Below are 15,210 nucleotides of genomic sequence, written 5' to 3'. Positions count from 1 at the left end.
ACAAGGCATATCAGAGATCACACAACCAAGTAAACAGTGGGCCCAAGCTAGTTCTTCTTGAAACATGCTGTTACTCATCTTCTTGACAGTGACATTTGCCTAACTCGTAGGGTGATAACTGAATGAATTTGTATCCTAGAGTGGTGAATTTGTCAAACTTAAAGCTGTATGTTCAAAAGTAGCATGCTTTCCTTTCTTGTTTCCTATTTTTGCCACTTTTTTTTCTAAACATGTCACAATTTTTAAGTGTTATGCTTATGTTCTCTTACATCAGAAGATTAACTGTGGGATATAAAATCTATCAAGCCGTCATTCATCCTTCAGTGTATAACACTCGCCTGTCCACTTCCTGAGGCCTGGTAACTAACACTCCCTAGAGTACAGTCCAAGTTTACAAAGTAGTTTCCGTTTGTTTCTGGGCATCTTTGTTTTTTTTGTATTGTTTTGTTTTTCCTGTTGGTTTCTATACCTTTGCATATATAAAAGCCTTGACTTATTGTTTCAGAAAATCTTGTTTGCTGTTTAATATACCTTGATCTAAGATTATTTTTAAGTTAGCATGTGAACTTTAACTTGTATCCATGATGTCAGAAAGTGTGATGAAAAGTGTCGCTGCATTGTGTGGATAAGCCAATAATAAATAGCCGGAACAACTCAGAGCCAAGCAGAAATGTTTTCCTCATATTACTTCTACATGGCTGTTAAAACTTTAGACTTTTTCATAGTTTTATTTTCTCTATACATATCTTCTGATTTTCACTTTTAAGTTATAAATGTCAAATGGAACCATTTTGATCCTTAAAAATGCCACCTGAAATAATCCATCAGATAAATTCAGATAAAATTTAGAAAATGTGTTTTCCTCATCTAGGGGAAGTTTTCAAGGTCTAAGAGAGGGAATGTACGTGAGAAAGTGACTGTTGCCGATCTCCTGCCAGAAATAAGTCTTTACTCTTCTGCTTGGTGACTGTTAGTCACTGTTCTATTGCTGCGAAGAGACACCATGTTCAAGGCAACTCTTAGGAAAGAAATCATTTAATTGTGGCTTGCTTAAGTTTCATAGGCCTAGTCTGTTATCTTCACAGCAGGGAGCATGGGGGCAGGCAGGCATATTGCTGGAGAAGTAGGGGCTGAGAGCTACAACCTGACCTACAAAGTGGGAGTCAGCAGACAAACAGAGACGAGACAGACACTGGGTCTGGCATGGGCTTTTGAAACCTCAAAGCCTACCCCAGTGACAGGCTTCCTCCAACAAGGCCACACTTTTTAGTCCTAGCAAAAAGTTCACTCCCTGGCATTCAGATATATGAGCCTATGAGAGCCATTGTTATTCAAACCACAAGAGTGATGATAACTAAATTGCTTAAAACCTTTGGCCAACTTTCAGTGTTTGTTTATTTGAGACAAGGCCTTGCTCTGTAGCCCAGGCTAGCCTCAGACTAGTAATCTCCTGCTTCAGCCTCTTAAAGCTGAGATTGCAGGTGAATACCACCACACCCAGCTTGAATATTTGATTATTTAAAAAAGCATTTTCCATTTGACCAGAAAATCTGTTGATTTAAATTTTCTTTATAGTGGTAGGATAATGGCAGCATTGGTTAGAGAGAGTAAACTTTCTCTTCTGTCTTCAGAGGGCCCCACGTTCCTCTCATGAGGCTGCAGTTCGATGAAACCCAGCACTGTGTGTTTCGCAGTCCACTTACCTTTGTCAGCTTGGCAGGTTTTGTAACTGGCCAGTTCACTGAAATGTATTTTCTTATGCAAACTTAGTGTAAGCAGAGAAATGCCGGAAACGTTGATGCCTAGCTGCCAGTGTTAATGAGCGCAAAGGAGAGCACTAGACGGGGAGTTCTTTCTAACGCAGTGGTAACTTTACCCCCTTGACACCCTCTCAAAGAGAGGAAATGGAATTAGAGTTAGGAGACCACTCTGAGGGCGGTATTGTCAGCAGCAGTTTCTGCAGAGTGTTCCATAGAGGGAAGCTTGTCCGCCCAGGGGCAGCTCTGTGCAAGTGTTTGGCCGACTTCTGGGCCTTGACTCCTTCAAGTGGCCAGTTGATCATTCCTTAGCTAAGACCTGATGACACTCTCAACTTCTCTAGACTGCTTATAATACGAGATATATCTGTTACGTTCAGGAATGTGTGTGACTTATACCTTCCTTACTCAGGCCCCAGGCAAAGATCATGTAGTAAGGAGAGCATTTCTAGTGAGTATGGTATTAGAGGAAGGATTTGACACGAGAATCTGCCTGAGCACGGATAAACTGCAGCACTGCTGTTGGCTACGCAGCTGTTGGTGTGGTTCAGTGTCTGCTGGCCAGTGCCAAGGAGTGCAGCATAGCCATGGCCACCTCTCACCTAAATTCACACAGACCATCTTTGTTCACATGAAAAGCCAAGATATATAGTGCTTTAGTTTTGTCTGTGTTTATAACTGCGTTCTAGTCCTGCCTTCTTGAGAGTATACCAGATTACCTTGATTACGTTTTTGATTGTGAAGTAATTAATCAAACCATACGTTGCTATCTCACCAGTAATTCTCAAGGATCAACCCCACGCCTTCCAGTTTTTAAGAGACATTGCTCTATGAACAGCTGTCAGTTACTGAAGATTTCCTGTGTTGGGTAACTTTAGGTTGTGTCCATATGGTGGCAAGTTATATTGGGTAACATATGGAATTAGCTTAATTTAGTATAAAAAGGAAAATTCCAGTAGTTGCAAAGCATAGAAGTAAGAAAGAAGGGCTGAAGCTAATATGTATTAACTATGCCTGCAAGTGTGTTCACTGTATTATGTAGCTCCGCTGTCAAGTGGACCTCATTGCTGTGAGACTTGCTGTTTCAGGTGGTGTGTGTGTTGTCTTTCCAGGAGGGCTCAGCTGATCCTACTGCCACTCTCACAGCTGCCGAGGAGAGGAAGGAGAAGGTACCCAGCCCACACCTCAATCAGCTAGTGATTTTGACATCTGGGGATACATTGTATGGGTTGGCAGAGAGAGTGGTAGCCACAGAATCCTTGTAAGTTGTTGAAAACAGTTGCTTTGCCATAAATATTTAAGGAAAATTATGAAAAGTAAGGATTGTGTAATTATACTTTTTGCTACGTACTACTACTACTCCTAAACACCACCTAGACATGTTGCAAAACGTATGTTAGCATAGATTACTAATTGATTTCTTTAGTTGCATGGTTCCATGTGTCTGTGTCTATATGTGTTCATGTGTGTGTGTTCATGTGTATGGGAGAGCTCATGTTTGTGCAAGTGTATGTCATTGTATGTATGAGGCTCAGAGAACTACCTTGGGTATCATTCCTCTGATGCTGTCTACCTGGTTTTTGAGAAAGGCCTAGAGATTGCCAAGAATGATAGATAGGTGAATAGCCCGGTGATCCACTTGTCGTCGCCTGACCACTGCTGGGAGGACAGTGTACCACCCCTGGTTTTTTATGGTTGGCTTTAATTATATAAATGAAAGTAAGCGCATATGTTAAGTTTATAGTTAACAAGATGATCCTTGTTAGGTAAAACTTTAAAAAATGGATGATATATTTCTGCTTCCTGGTAGAATCCATGGTCACTGTAGTCCACTGTTACTGTTACATAGAATTCATTTTGGGTGTCAGCAAGAATTCCTCTTGATCTCACTAAACCCCTAAGTTAATTCAATTAAATCATGTAACCTGTTCCATAAGGTGCAGTCCAATATAAGGTAAATAGTCTCTCATTTAGAACAGAAATCCAAGAAAAGCAGTATTTAGTGGCAGTGCATCTGCAGGCAGCAGCCAGGGAGCACTAGCCCAGAGTACACGTGCCTCCTCTCCTTCTCCCGAGAGAGCCTGTTTGCCTAGGTTAGGAATACTTATGACAAGTATGTATTCCTTTGAATCTCCTGAGTTTCAGTATTTTGAATATGTTGAATGGAATCTTCAAAAGAAATCATCTAAAGCACAGGCCATGGACTGGAGAGTTGGCTCAGCAGATGAAAGCATTGTTGCTGTCTTAGAGGACTGGGGTTCAGTTCCCGGGCTGACATGGTAACTCATGGTCATCTGTAGCCCTAGTCCTAGGGGACCCAATGCCCTGTTTTGGCCTTGGTGGCACCAGGCATTCACATGAAGGCAAAGCATTCACATAAAAAGGAAATAAATAAGTAAATCTGTTTTTTTTTTTTTTTTTAAACAAGCTCTATATTTTTATGTGGTTTTTTTTTTTTTTAATGTTACCTGGACATATATGCCACATATGAGGTGATATTTAACTCCACACCTTAGAGCCTGACTATGTCCCTGGAAATGACTCTCCTTTTAACTTATAAATGAACATCTGCTGCTGTGCAGTGATAGGGAAACTTTTCCCATTCACAGTATAAAGTTACTAAAGTGAAAACAATTTTCAGTTGGTTTTTGTTCCTAACAGATTCATTACAGGATCAACAACAGGTTCAGAATCCTGCAATAAGTTTATACCGTGGTTATTTGTTCTCTTTAGAGTGTTCCTGGCTGAGCAGTTTGAGTTCCTCCAGCCACATTTGGATGCTGTGATGCCTGCAGTCAAAAAGCCCTTCCTGCAGCAGTTTTACTCCCAGGTCAGATGTTCCTGTCTGTCATTTCAGCTGTCAGCAAGGTAGAGCTGCTGCCATCACTTCGCTGTTGGTTAGTTTTATCACTAGAGCGCAGGTTCCAGGGGAGCTGGATGAAATGCTCTTCCGTTGGTTCATGACTTCCTATGTTAGATTAAACAACTTAGTGAGCAACTAGTGGGGAGCGGATGTCGGGGACACTTGAGTGTGTAAGGAAAACTAACATCATCAGTCAGAGCAGGGAAGAGGAGAGAATCTGCAGTGACAGGCAAAGGAGCCTTTTACATCCAGGCTGTCAGCCTGGAGTGAGGATGTATTCCGGGGTCACCAGGAAGGTCTGGGAGTATTGGAGAGAGGTGTGTGCCTGGAAAGGAATCTGGAAATAAAGAATGTTACATGGCACCCCTAGGGGTAGGTGGGGATGGGGGTAATTGAAGGTGGAGAATGGAATCCCAAGCTAAGAGTTCCAGGAGGAGAGATGGGGGAAGTAGAAACAGGGCCGTTGTCTCATGTTAAAATGTTTTCTTAATTGAAGTCTCCAAATGTATATTATATATTTTACAAACTAGAAAAGGACAAATTAATGTTTTTAGGTGTGGCACTTTTAGAAATAATTGTTTTTGTTTCTGTGGACCATTTCAGACAGTCTCAACTGCCAGTGAACTGCGTAAACCTATTTACTGGATTGTGGCCGCTAAAGCCATTGATTATGAACAGATGCTTCTCCTCATGACTAATGTGAAGTGGGATGTCAGAGAGATCATGTCACAGCACAACATCTATGTGGATGCACTGCTGAAGGCAAGTGCTCTGAGAAGCTGTGCTGATGCCCACTTTTATTAAGAGACGTAGCTCAAGTTGGCTGCTGCTCGTTTCTGGAGTGGGGGCGTTGGGTCAAATGGATGTATGTGACCTTTATAGTTTTTGCTTGTTTGGATCTGTGATACTTGCAGATTTGAATTTTATTTAATTTTTTTAACTTTGCTCCCTAGTTTCTAACATTGAATTAGTTTGATTATTGCATGCCATGGCTACTACCTTCCTGATAGAACCCAGTAGTTACACCTGTAAACACAAGAAGGTATTTCTATTTAGTTAGAATCATTGCTGCAGCTCAGTGTATATTCCTTTGACAGGATCATACTTCTCGGCCCAGGTTGTGTCTATAAATGGCATGACTTTTGCCAGGTCTTACGTATCAGCTATTAGTATGTGATGCCTGCTTTTGTAAGTCCTTACCTAGAAGGAAGGAGCTGCCATTCACCTCTTTCCATGTGTGTGTCAGCTGATGTTTACGACCACCTGATCTATCCCAGACCTGGTAGAAATCTGCCCGAGAGTTCCTAATTAAGGAAGGTATGTGTGACGTTGAGGAAGGGCCGTGTTGGTGTGGAGGTAGGAGTGCACAGAGTCTGAGGTGTTTCCTGTCTATCGGTATATAATGCTGTGAACAAACACACCGGGCACAGACAGAAGGATGACAGGATGTAGGTGAGAGAAGAATGACGCTTGTTCATTCCGCTCACAGAGGACTCTAATACTGGAAGTTGGGTAAGGTCCCACACGAAACAGCGAATAAGAGAGCATCTGAGAAAAGGAAAACAACTGCCACAGTTCTTTCTCAACATAGAGAAACTGGCCTGTAAAGTTCTCATCTTTATCTCATTTACAGTCATTCTTAGTAGGGCAGGATAGCTGAGAACCAGTGAAGCTGGAGATGAGAGCTTAGCTTAAATACGGTTGGGCTGCTTTGCTTGACCACAGCTTATGATGCCCTTCTGTGGGGCTGTCAGCCTCTCGAGACTCGAAGGCTTGCTTGGCAGTATCTAGGCTTGGAGATTTAAAGGGTAAGGGACACGTGCAAGCCTTCGATTTTTGCTGTCGTGGAACTGAGACAGCCTTGTCTTCTGAGATTTCAATTGTCCCTTTAAACTTGGAATGGAAAAATCAAGTGCCGTTTATAATAATGGTACCTCTTTCTTTCAAAACAATATGCTCTAGTTCTTAAGACGTTTCCTCATTTTATTGAGGCAGTACACAAGGTAGGTGCTTTTTGTTTGGTTGGCTTTGTTCTGTTTTGTTTGTCAGAGCTCAGACACCTAGAAAGTTCACTGTCAAGGCCCAGACAGATTTGCTGTGCAGGCCAGGCTGACCTCCCGCCGACCTCATCTTCCCCACACACGCTCTAGCGATGAAAAGGGGCAGGCAGCTGACCTGAGCAATCCCCAGGCATCTGGACTCTGTCCTCAGGACCTAGTCACTTTCCAAAGACCCGACTTCCAGCACTGTCACCCTGGGGTTTTAGAAGATGAGCTTGAGGCAACTGTCAGACACCTGGGATGAAGGAAGACGAGTTCTGTGCTGAGGGCACAGCTCTCAAAGCACCGCTTGCTTCTCTGTCTTCATTCCTTGAAACACGATGGTAAAGAAGAACCGATCTCACTCAGGTTATTAATCTCAGTCTGTCCTTCTTTGTTGGCCCAAGGCTTTCTTTAAGCTTAAAAGTTAATCATCTGATATTCTGTTCTTTACGTTACTCTCCTGAAACTAGGTGAAAACAAGCCATGCCGTTGCTCTCAACTAATCCTGAGTAAAATGCAGTGCTTTACTTAACAGGCGGTGCTCATGCACACCGAACTTAGCAATAAATAGTTTGTGTATGAAGCCTATAGCTTTCTAAAGTAAAATATTAATGAAAATTACCAAACTATGGCTTGAAATCCAAAGTAGTTTACTGGAGCAAATGCATGAGTAAATCCCGTTGCCAATGCTGCTGCTTTGTGAGGTCTGTGAAATGGGACAGCTGATGGAGAGCAATCATTTATTTAACTTTGATCTCAAAAGGTAAGCTTAGTGAATTGGAGACACATTCTTCAAAATAATAATTAAAAGCAATGAACTGTTAAAAGTAAATCAGCAAGCAAAGCTGTGATTTGTAGTGTAGCCGAAGAGCAGTGGGTGCTGCCTCTGTCACTGTGGCAGCTCACCTGGGCAGAGCTCATCTGTCCCATTAGGATCTGTGAGCGCATGTTGGTCCCAGCGTACTAAATTGCTTGTCACTTTCTATCCAGAAAACTTGAGAAAAATTCCACATTAATTCTTCTTAAATTTATGTGAAATATACCCCAGGGAGGAGTCAGGGGCATTCCTTTTGTGTGCGAGCATTCAGATGACAGGAGCTCAGTTAACAATTTTTTTGTACTGCTGTTACAAAATCACTCGTGTTCCTTAATACAGTCTTGTGAACGTTAAGAGCTAATAGAAAATATTTTGTGGTTGTTTTCCTTTGTATTAAAATTTGTGACTATAAGGTAACTTTGAATCATTTTTTAAATGTTAAGTAATGATTAGGAAAGAAAATTATGTACCAGGTTTTTTTTTATTTATTAGAAATACTGACAAGCTATGAATAGTTAGCTTTGAGTTGAAAGCTTATTAAAATAGACATTAGGATTGGAGGAACTAGAAAGGTCATGGACACCACGAGAACACTGCCCACAGAATTAACTGACTCATGGGAGCTCAGAGAGATCAGGGAGCCTATAGGGGTCTGACTTAAGTCCTTCATACTTATGTTAGTGATGAGTGTCATGTTGGTCTTATGAGATTTCTAGCAGTGGAAGTAGGAGCTGTCCTGAGTCTTTTGCCTACTTGTGGGACCCTTTTCTTCCTCCTGGGTTGCCTTGTCCAGTCTTATTGAGATAGTATGTTCCTAGTCTTATTATAGCTTCTTATGCTGAGTTTGGTCGATATCACCTGAAATGCCTGTTCTTGTCTGAGGAAAGTCATTCTGGGGGAGAGGAGGTGTGTGGGGAAGAGGTTGAGGGGAGGGGACAGAGAGGAAATTGCAGTCAGGATGTAATATATGAGAGAAGAATATTTAAAACAAAAACAAAAATGGTTTCTTCAAGCCAATAGTTTTTTTTAGTCTATACTAGACAATCATAGAAAATTTTGAGATGTAAAAATATTTAGGTGCCGGGCGGTAGTGGTACACGCTTTTAATCCCAGCACTTGGGAGGCAGAGGCAGGCGGATTTCTGAGTTTGAGGCCAGCCTGGTCTACAGAGTGAGTTCCAGGACAGCCAGGGCTATACAGAGAAACCCTGTCTTGAAAAAAAAAATTAGGCATGATTTATATGGTTTAGTCATTATGATGCTTATTTCTCCTTAGATAAATTCTGTTATAACATATGCTTTTTCTTAAAATGTTTATTTGTGGGTGGGTGATGGGGACATCCTTGTGGAGATGGATGCGGGGAGGAGGTATGGGATATGGAACAGTTGGAGGTGGACCAGGAGGGGAGTAAAATCTGGAGTGTAAAAAAAAAGATAGATAGATAGATAGATAGATAGATAGATAGATAGATAGATGATTAAATTAAAAAAAAAAAAACACTCCTATGAGCCGTGAAATCAGAAAAAGACTTAAGGATTATACTTGAATTATTTGAGGTCACTTCTTCAAGTTCAGATTCCTGAGACACACACACACACACACACACACACACACACACACACACAGAGAGAGAGAGAGAGAGAGAGAGAGAGAGAGAGAGAGAGAGAGAGAGAGAGAGAGAATGAATCATTTTGATTAGGTTGAGGTCTGAAAATCCTAATTTTGACAGTTGTCTCTTCAGTTACAGTCTCACTCTGGAAGTTCTAGTGCCCAGTTTAACCTCTGTGAATTTGCTTGTTCATTGCTGTGTTTAAATAACATTCAGTGCTTAATGAGTTAATGAAATTTAGAGACACTTCACGAGAGTTTTGAACCCTTAATATCTGGGATGGGATACAATCAAGGAAAAAAAAAACTTGTAAGTTTTTAAAAAGTCTCAGACACCAAACCCTTGACACCGTTGCCGTTGCCAAGAGGCCCTTGCTGATAGGAACCTGGTGTGGCTGTTCCTTGGGACGTTCTGCCAGCAACCGATCAATGCAGACATGGATGCTTGGATCCAACCATCAGACTGAGCTTGGGGACCCCAGTGGGGTAGCTGGCAGAAGGACTGAGGAGAAGAGGGGGATTGCAACCTCATAGGAAGAACAATGTAGTCTGACCTGACCACCCAGTGCTCCCAGGGACTGGACCACCAACCAAGGATTGTACAGGGAGGGATCCTTGGCTCCAGATACATATGGCCTGTATGTATCTGGATTGTACATTGTACAGGGAGGATGGCCTTGCCTGACATCAGTGGGAGGGGAAGCCTTGGTCCTGTGGAGGTTTGATGCCCCAGCATAGGGGAACGCTGGAGCTGTGGGGTGGAAGAGAGTGGGTGGCTGCAGGAGCACCCTCATAGAGGCAAAGGGGAGGGAGGAGAGGGTAGATGTGGGGTGGGGGAAGCTTTGGAGGGGTAACCGGAAGTGGGATATCATTTGAGATGTAAACAAATGGAATGATTAATAAAAAAATAAAATAAAACAACTTAGGTAGGAAATAATTATGCTAACTAAACATCTCTGGAAAAAATGTTTATTGTTTACTTACTGTGAGGAAAAGAGATCTAAATGGTCATGAGGTCAGAAGACAACTTTATGAGTCGGTCTTACACAGAAGGGCCTTTACCTACTGAACAGTTCCATCTTTCTTACTAAGTCCAAATTGTCTTTGGCATAAATCTGCACCCCCACTTTTTCTTTTTTCCTTAATTTGGTTAATAGCTACATCCTTGGATCTTTCTTGGTTTTTTTTTTTCTTTTAAATAATTGTTTGTGGGAAAGTATTGTGGCATTAAAATTATAGTCATGCCTTGTGTGTCCCTCTTAGGAATTTGAGCAGTTTAACAAGCGGTTAAATGAAGTTTCTAAGAGAGTTCGGATACCCTTGCCTGTATCAAATATACTTTGGGAACAATGTATACGATTAGCTAACAGAACTATTGTGGAAGGGTAAGTTTCATGAAAGCATTAATTGTTTCTTAAATTGTAATGCAGTATATGAATGAGTGTCATGTGACTACTAATGGATGGAAAGCACGGCTAGAGATAATGATCAGTAGCAGACGAGCTTGATCTCAGCCTGAGAAGGAGCCATAGACAGGTGTGTCTGTCTCCTGTGGGTTATTCTGTTGATACTGACATTGAGCCAAGATAGCAGATGAATGAGGAATACAGAGCCATTAGATATCTGAAAGTCGAACTAATAATTAGTATCTAATAAGTTTTGTGAGTATTCCTTACATTTATTGAACATTATTTACTGAGCCAAAGATTTTATAGACTTTATTGACAAATCATGACTTGCCTCAGCTTGTAACTGTCAGTGGAAAATCTTGTGTCAGAGAGTCCAGACTTCTAGTGTGTAGTTTGTCCAGGTCCACAGTGTTCAGATACAGGGAAGGCTTCTGCACGCCTGATGCTCAGGTGACAGGCCAATGTGTCACTGCACATCCTTGTCTTCAGTCTGTCCATGGGAGCGTTCCCTCTTACTTGACATCATCCCTGCTTTGTGCACTCATAGCATCTGACACAAAGAAGAAAATGGGCCCAAGAGGCAAACATGTGCACATTGAGTTTCATACCATCTGTCACCTACCTACCTACCTTCCTTTCTCTCTCTCTTTCTCTCTCTTTTCTCTCTCTCTCTCTCTCTCTCTCTCTCTCTCTCTCTCTCTCTCTCTCTCTCTCTCTCTCTTTCTTTTTTTCTTTCTGTTATGAGAAGAGTGCCTTAGGCCAGGCAAGGTAGTGCACACCATTAATACCAGCACTCCCTCAGGAAGCAGAGGCAGGTGGATTTCTGAATTTGAGGCCAGCCTGGCCTACAGAGTGAGTTCTAGGACATCCAGGGCTGCACAGAGAAACTCTGTCTCAGAAAGAGAGAGAGAGACAGAGAGAGAGAGAGAGAATGCTTCAGAAAGTAGGAAAATGATGGGTATGACTTATTAAAAGAACAATGTCATATATAAGATGGCCATGTCAGCAGGATAGTGTAGAAGTATTAAAAATAAATTTGTTTTAAATAAAAAGCAACAAATATGTGTTAAGTTTACACATACACCACTATCAAAACACACACACACATAAAATTCATTGGTTACTAAATAATATTAGCCCTGATTTTCTGGTCATTTTTTTTTTTAAGGAAATGGCTCATTTTCTAACATCGAATACATCTCTGACTTAAGTGTATGTAGTCAAATACTGTGCTGTGAGATTAATATATGTATTATTATCATTCATCCACTTTAAAACCCAGTATTTCAGTAGTATATGAGAATACATCCTTGAGTTAATTTATTATGGAAAATATGTAGGGTATTGATTGGAGAAATACTTCATTTGTTCCTTTTTCGTTGAGTTGCTACAGTGTTGAAATGTGTTCTAACATGGGTATGTCTTTGGAGTGTTTGAGCATAGTTGTGTGAGCACAGCTTGTTCTGGGACACAGGCTCCTGTACTGCTTCTTACCGTCTCATCACTTGTCACCCCATCCTTGTGTCTCTTAGGTATGCTAATGTCAAGAAGTGCAGCAATGAGGGCCGGGCCTTGATGCAATTGGATTTTCAACAGTTTTTAATGAAACTCGAAAAACTAACTGACATTAGACCTATTCCTGATAAAGAATATGTGGAAACATATATCAAAGCCTACTACCTAACGGAGAATGACATGGAGCGTTGGATCAAAGAGCACAGGGTGAGAAGAAGGGCTAGTGTGTGCTCCTGTGCTGTTACTGTCTGGGGTGTTGTGTGAGTCGGATCTTGAGAATGGAATACAAAGGAACCCACTCAGGACACTTTCCCCATAGTCACACTATCTAGTGTGTGCTAGAGTCAATATGAGTGTGGTTTTCCTGTGCTGCATCATAGGAAGAGACTGAACACAGTTTATATCAAAACAAGTGGAGTGGAGTGACACTGAAATGGTTCACTAGTTGTAGAGCCTAAGTTTTGTATCTTAAATAGTGAAATGGGAACAACCTTGTGATGGCCTGTAGGGACGGCTCAGAAATCCTTAGTACTTACGGCTACGCTTTTACCAAGCATCAGGTTTTACCTTTAATATAAGTCTGATAGGTTTTCCTCAGTTATGTGAATGTTGAATTTCTACAATTTAATTGAACACATACACAAACATTTCTAGCAGAGAGCATCTGCTCTCATCTTCTGTGTGACCCCATGGATCATTTGTCTGGATAGACAGTTTGTGAAGGGGTCTTGAGGAAAGCATGGAGAATACTAAAGTTACCTGCAGTCAAGCAGGAATAGCCTAAGTTCAGGAGCAGCCTTGGCTTCATAGTAAGTTTAGGGCCAGCTTGAGAGAAAGAGAGAAAGGAAAGAAAAGGAAAGGAGAAATCATCAAATCTTAATACTTTTGAGTTTAATATAAAAAAAAACCAAAATGAACCTTATTATGATTTTTTTGTAAATGTCTAGTGTGTTCGAAGCAAGTTGAAATGTGCATGCTATTTTTAAGGACCTTTTGATAAATAAGCCAGAATTGAGAAAAACTTCACTGCCCTTATCCCCACATACATCTGAGAACCAAAGTGCTAGCCCTATATACAGATGCACTGCCAAGTATTCAGTCAGTTAGCAGAGCAAGCTGCCATGTTCAGTGCTGGTGTGAGGGTTGGGGGAGGTGAGGATGGATGTACAGGGTGCAGGAGAGAAAGCACAGTTCTTAAGTGTCCAGTACCTGATGCAAAATGATGCCTTTTTTAGGATTTGTTCTTTTAATACAGTCAGTAAACTTTTTAAGTGGGCATCTTAGAAGCTTTTACTGGGTGGTGTTTTTAGTTAAGTCTTCTAGGGTGTCTTTTTGACTCGTAGCCTTCCTTATTTGTTTTCATGTCTTAAAGGAATCATTGTTCCTTGGGAGATTTTAATGAATAATGCACTTTAAAATTTGAAATGAAAATGTATTTTGATAACTTGAAAACACACTACCACAAAACCAAGTACAAAGTATGCGACCTTTCAAGTTCTGAGCAGCACATTACGCTGCTTCATCATGCTGACAGTGTTGCTGCCTGCCTCCAGTATCCTGCTCCCGGCTCCTTGCCTGGGTAGCACAGGAGTGCTTTGCCTTTCATGCTTTGCCTGAGCCTCCCGGCACTCTCACTGGGCCACAGCGCTCAGCCCCTGCTGCCCTCAGATGTCTGACTCCTCTGTTGTATTAATCAGATGCATCAGTTCTAGTGCATTGGGTGTTACATTTGGATTTTCTTTCTTTGGGCAGGAATATTCAACGAAGCAGTTGACCAACCTGGTGAATGTTTGCCTGGGATCTCATATCAATAAGAAAGCAAGACAGAAGCTCCTAGCAGCTATTGATGATATAGACAGGCCTAAAAGATAATGAACAGAGTTCTTTCCTCGGGGGCATTGATCTCTCAGCCTATACAACATGAAAGGCAGTTCTCCATGCACTCCTGATAATTCTCTTCTAAGAAAACTTTGAGCATGTCCTTTTGAACTGGAAAATAGAAAATACTCAACTGTGTGTGGTGTTCTCAGATGACTTTTATATGCTCCAGTTTCTTCAAATTTTGCTCTTATTTGTTGTAACCTTTTCCTGGAATTATCTTATTGTCATAATTATTATTATGTGGCTACAATTATACATTTTACAAGAGTACATTATAAATACATAGTTGGAAGGAATGGTGGCTACTGTGTCTATGAATAGTTTTTGGAGTGTCTTAATAAAATGAAAGGATGAATGTACAGTATTTCCTAATTATGAGCATTGCATGAGAATTTAAAAAATGTAAGTAAAATAGTTGGAAAATCAATATGTTCTCTGTTTTTAACTGTCAGAGCTTCTGCCAGGGTTAATTTGATTATAACAGTGATCATAAATGATGAAATTTAATAAATGTTACACTCTAAAATGTGTGAGACTACCTTTTGATATTCCTGTGGGATGGGAAGAGTTCAGGAGACAGCAGTGTAATCTTCCAGTATGTTCTCCCCCTAGTTCTCCGCTATCCTGAAACACTGACCAGACGTCATTTTGTTGCTTGGATTTTCCAGAGCCTGAGTAGCATATTGAACAACTATTATGCATTTTTTATAAGAATACAAACTATTATACAGGCTTTGCTGTCTTTGAATGCTGTCTTTGAATTCAACTTTTAGGACAACAAAATCTGGGTCAAATGGCTGAAAATAGAGCTATTATTAATTATATGTAAGTATGGGTTATCCACAGATGTGAAATCTATGATTCTCTCAGTTCAGAGTTTCAGAACTATGTGCTGCTGCTCTGAACATTTACCTTGAAATCAAGCATCTTCTCCCAATACATACACCATGAAAGTCAGTTGAATTTGTGTGTTCTTTCTGACCTAGGGGTGCAGAGTATTTAGGCTGAGTGGCATTATGCCAGAGCATCAGTGGCATCAGTGACCCCAGGACCCTCAGAAACTTCATCAGAAATTGATCTTGAGTCTAGTGAGGCTGAGGGGATGAGGTGAAGAGTAGATGGGTGGTTATGGTTGGCATGGTCACTCATTTCTCTCAGTCAAGAGACAGCAGTATAATGAGAAGCACTTTCAACATTGCTCTGTGTGGGGATGTGGCAGGGCATGCTGGGTAAGCACTATGTGTGGGGTGTAGCAGGGCATGCTGGGTAAGCACTATGTGTAGGGTGTAGCAGGGCATGCTGGGTAAGCACTATGAGG

At 41.2% G+C, this 15,210-nt stretch overlaps 1 protein-coding gene across 3 annotated transcripts in view; it reads left to right on the top strand.

Annotated features, from left to right (window-relative positions):
* Positions 1-14,418, top strand: part of Vps50 (VPS50 subunit of EARP/GARPII complex) — a 104,537-nt gene extending 90,119 nt beyond the window's left edge. For 2 of the 3 annotated variants that reach the window (XM_034519306.2, XM_034519305.2), the window contains 6 exons: positions 2,870-3,018; positions 4,491-4,587; positions 5,224-5,382; positions 10,351-10,472; positions 12,029-12,218; positions 13,764-14,418. In XM_034519306.2, coding sequence (XP_034375197.1) covers positions 2,870-3,018; positions 4,491-4,587; positions 5,224-5,382; positions 10,351-10,472; positions 12,029-12,218; positions 13,764-13,883 — 837 coding nt within the window. In that variant the 3' untranslated portion in view covers positions 13,884-14,418. Of the gene's footprint in view, positions 1-2,869; positions 3,019-4,490; positions 4,588-5,223; positions 5,383-10,350; positions 10,473-12,028; positions 12,219-13,763 lie in introns of those variants that run through there. The other variant, XM_076913062.1, reaches the window with a different exon arrangement.
* Positions 14,419-15,210: the final 792 nt, after the last annotated feature.

This window comes from Arvicanthis niloticus, chromosome 15 (assembly GCF_011762505.2).
Source record: "Arvicanthis niloticus isolate mArvNil1 chromosome 15, mArvNil1.pat.X, whole genome shotgun sequence".
Lineage (NCBI taxonomy): Eukaryota > Metazoa > Chordata > Mammalia > Rodentia > Muridae > Arvicanthis > Arvicanthis niloticus.
Note: the sequence above shows the minus strand (reverse complement) of the source record. Positions and strands in the feature narration are given on the sequence as shown.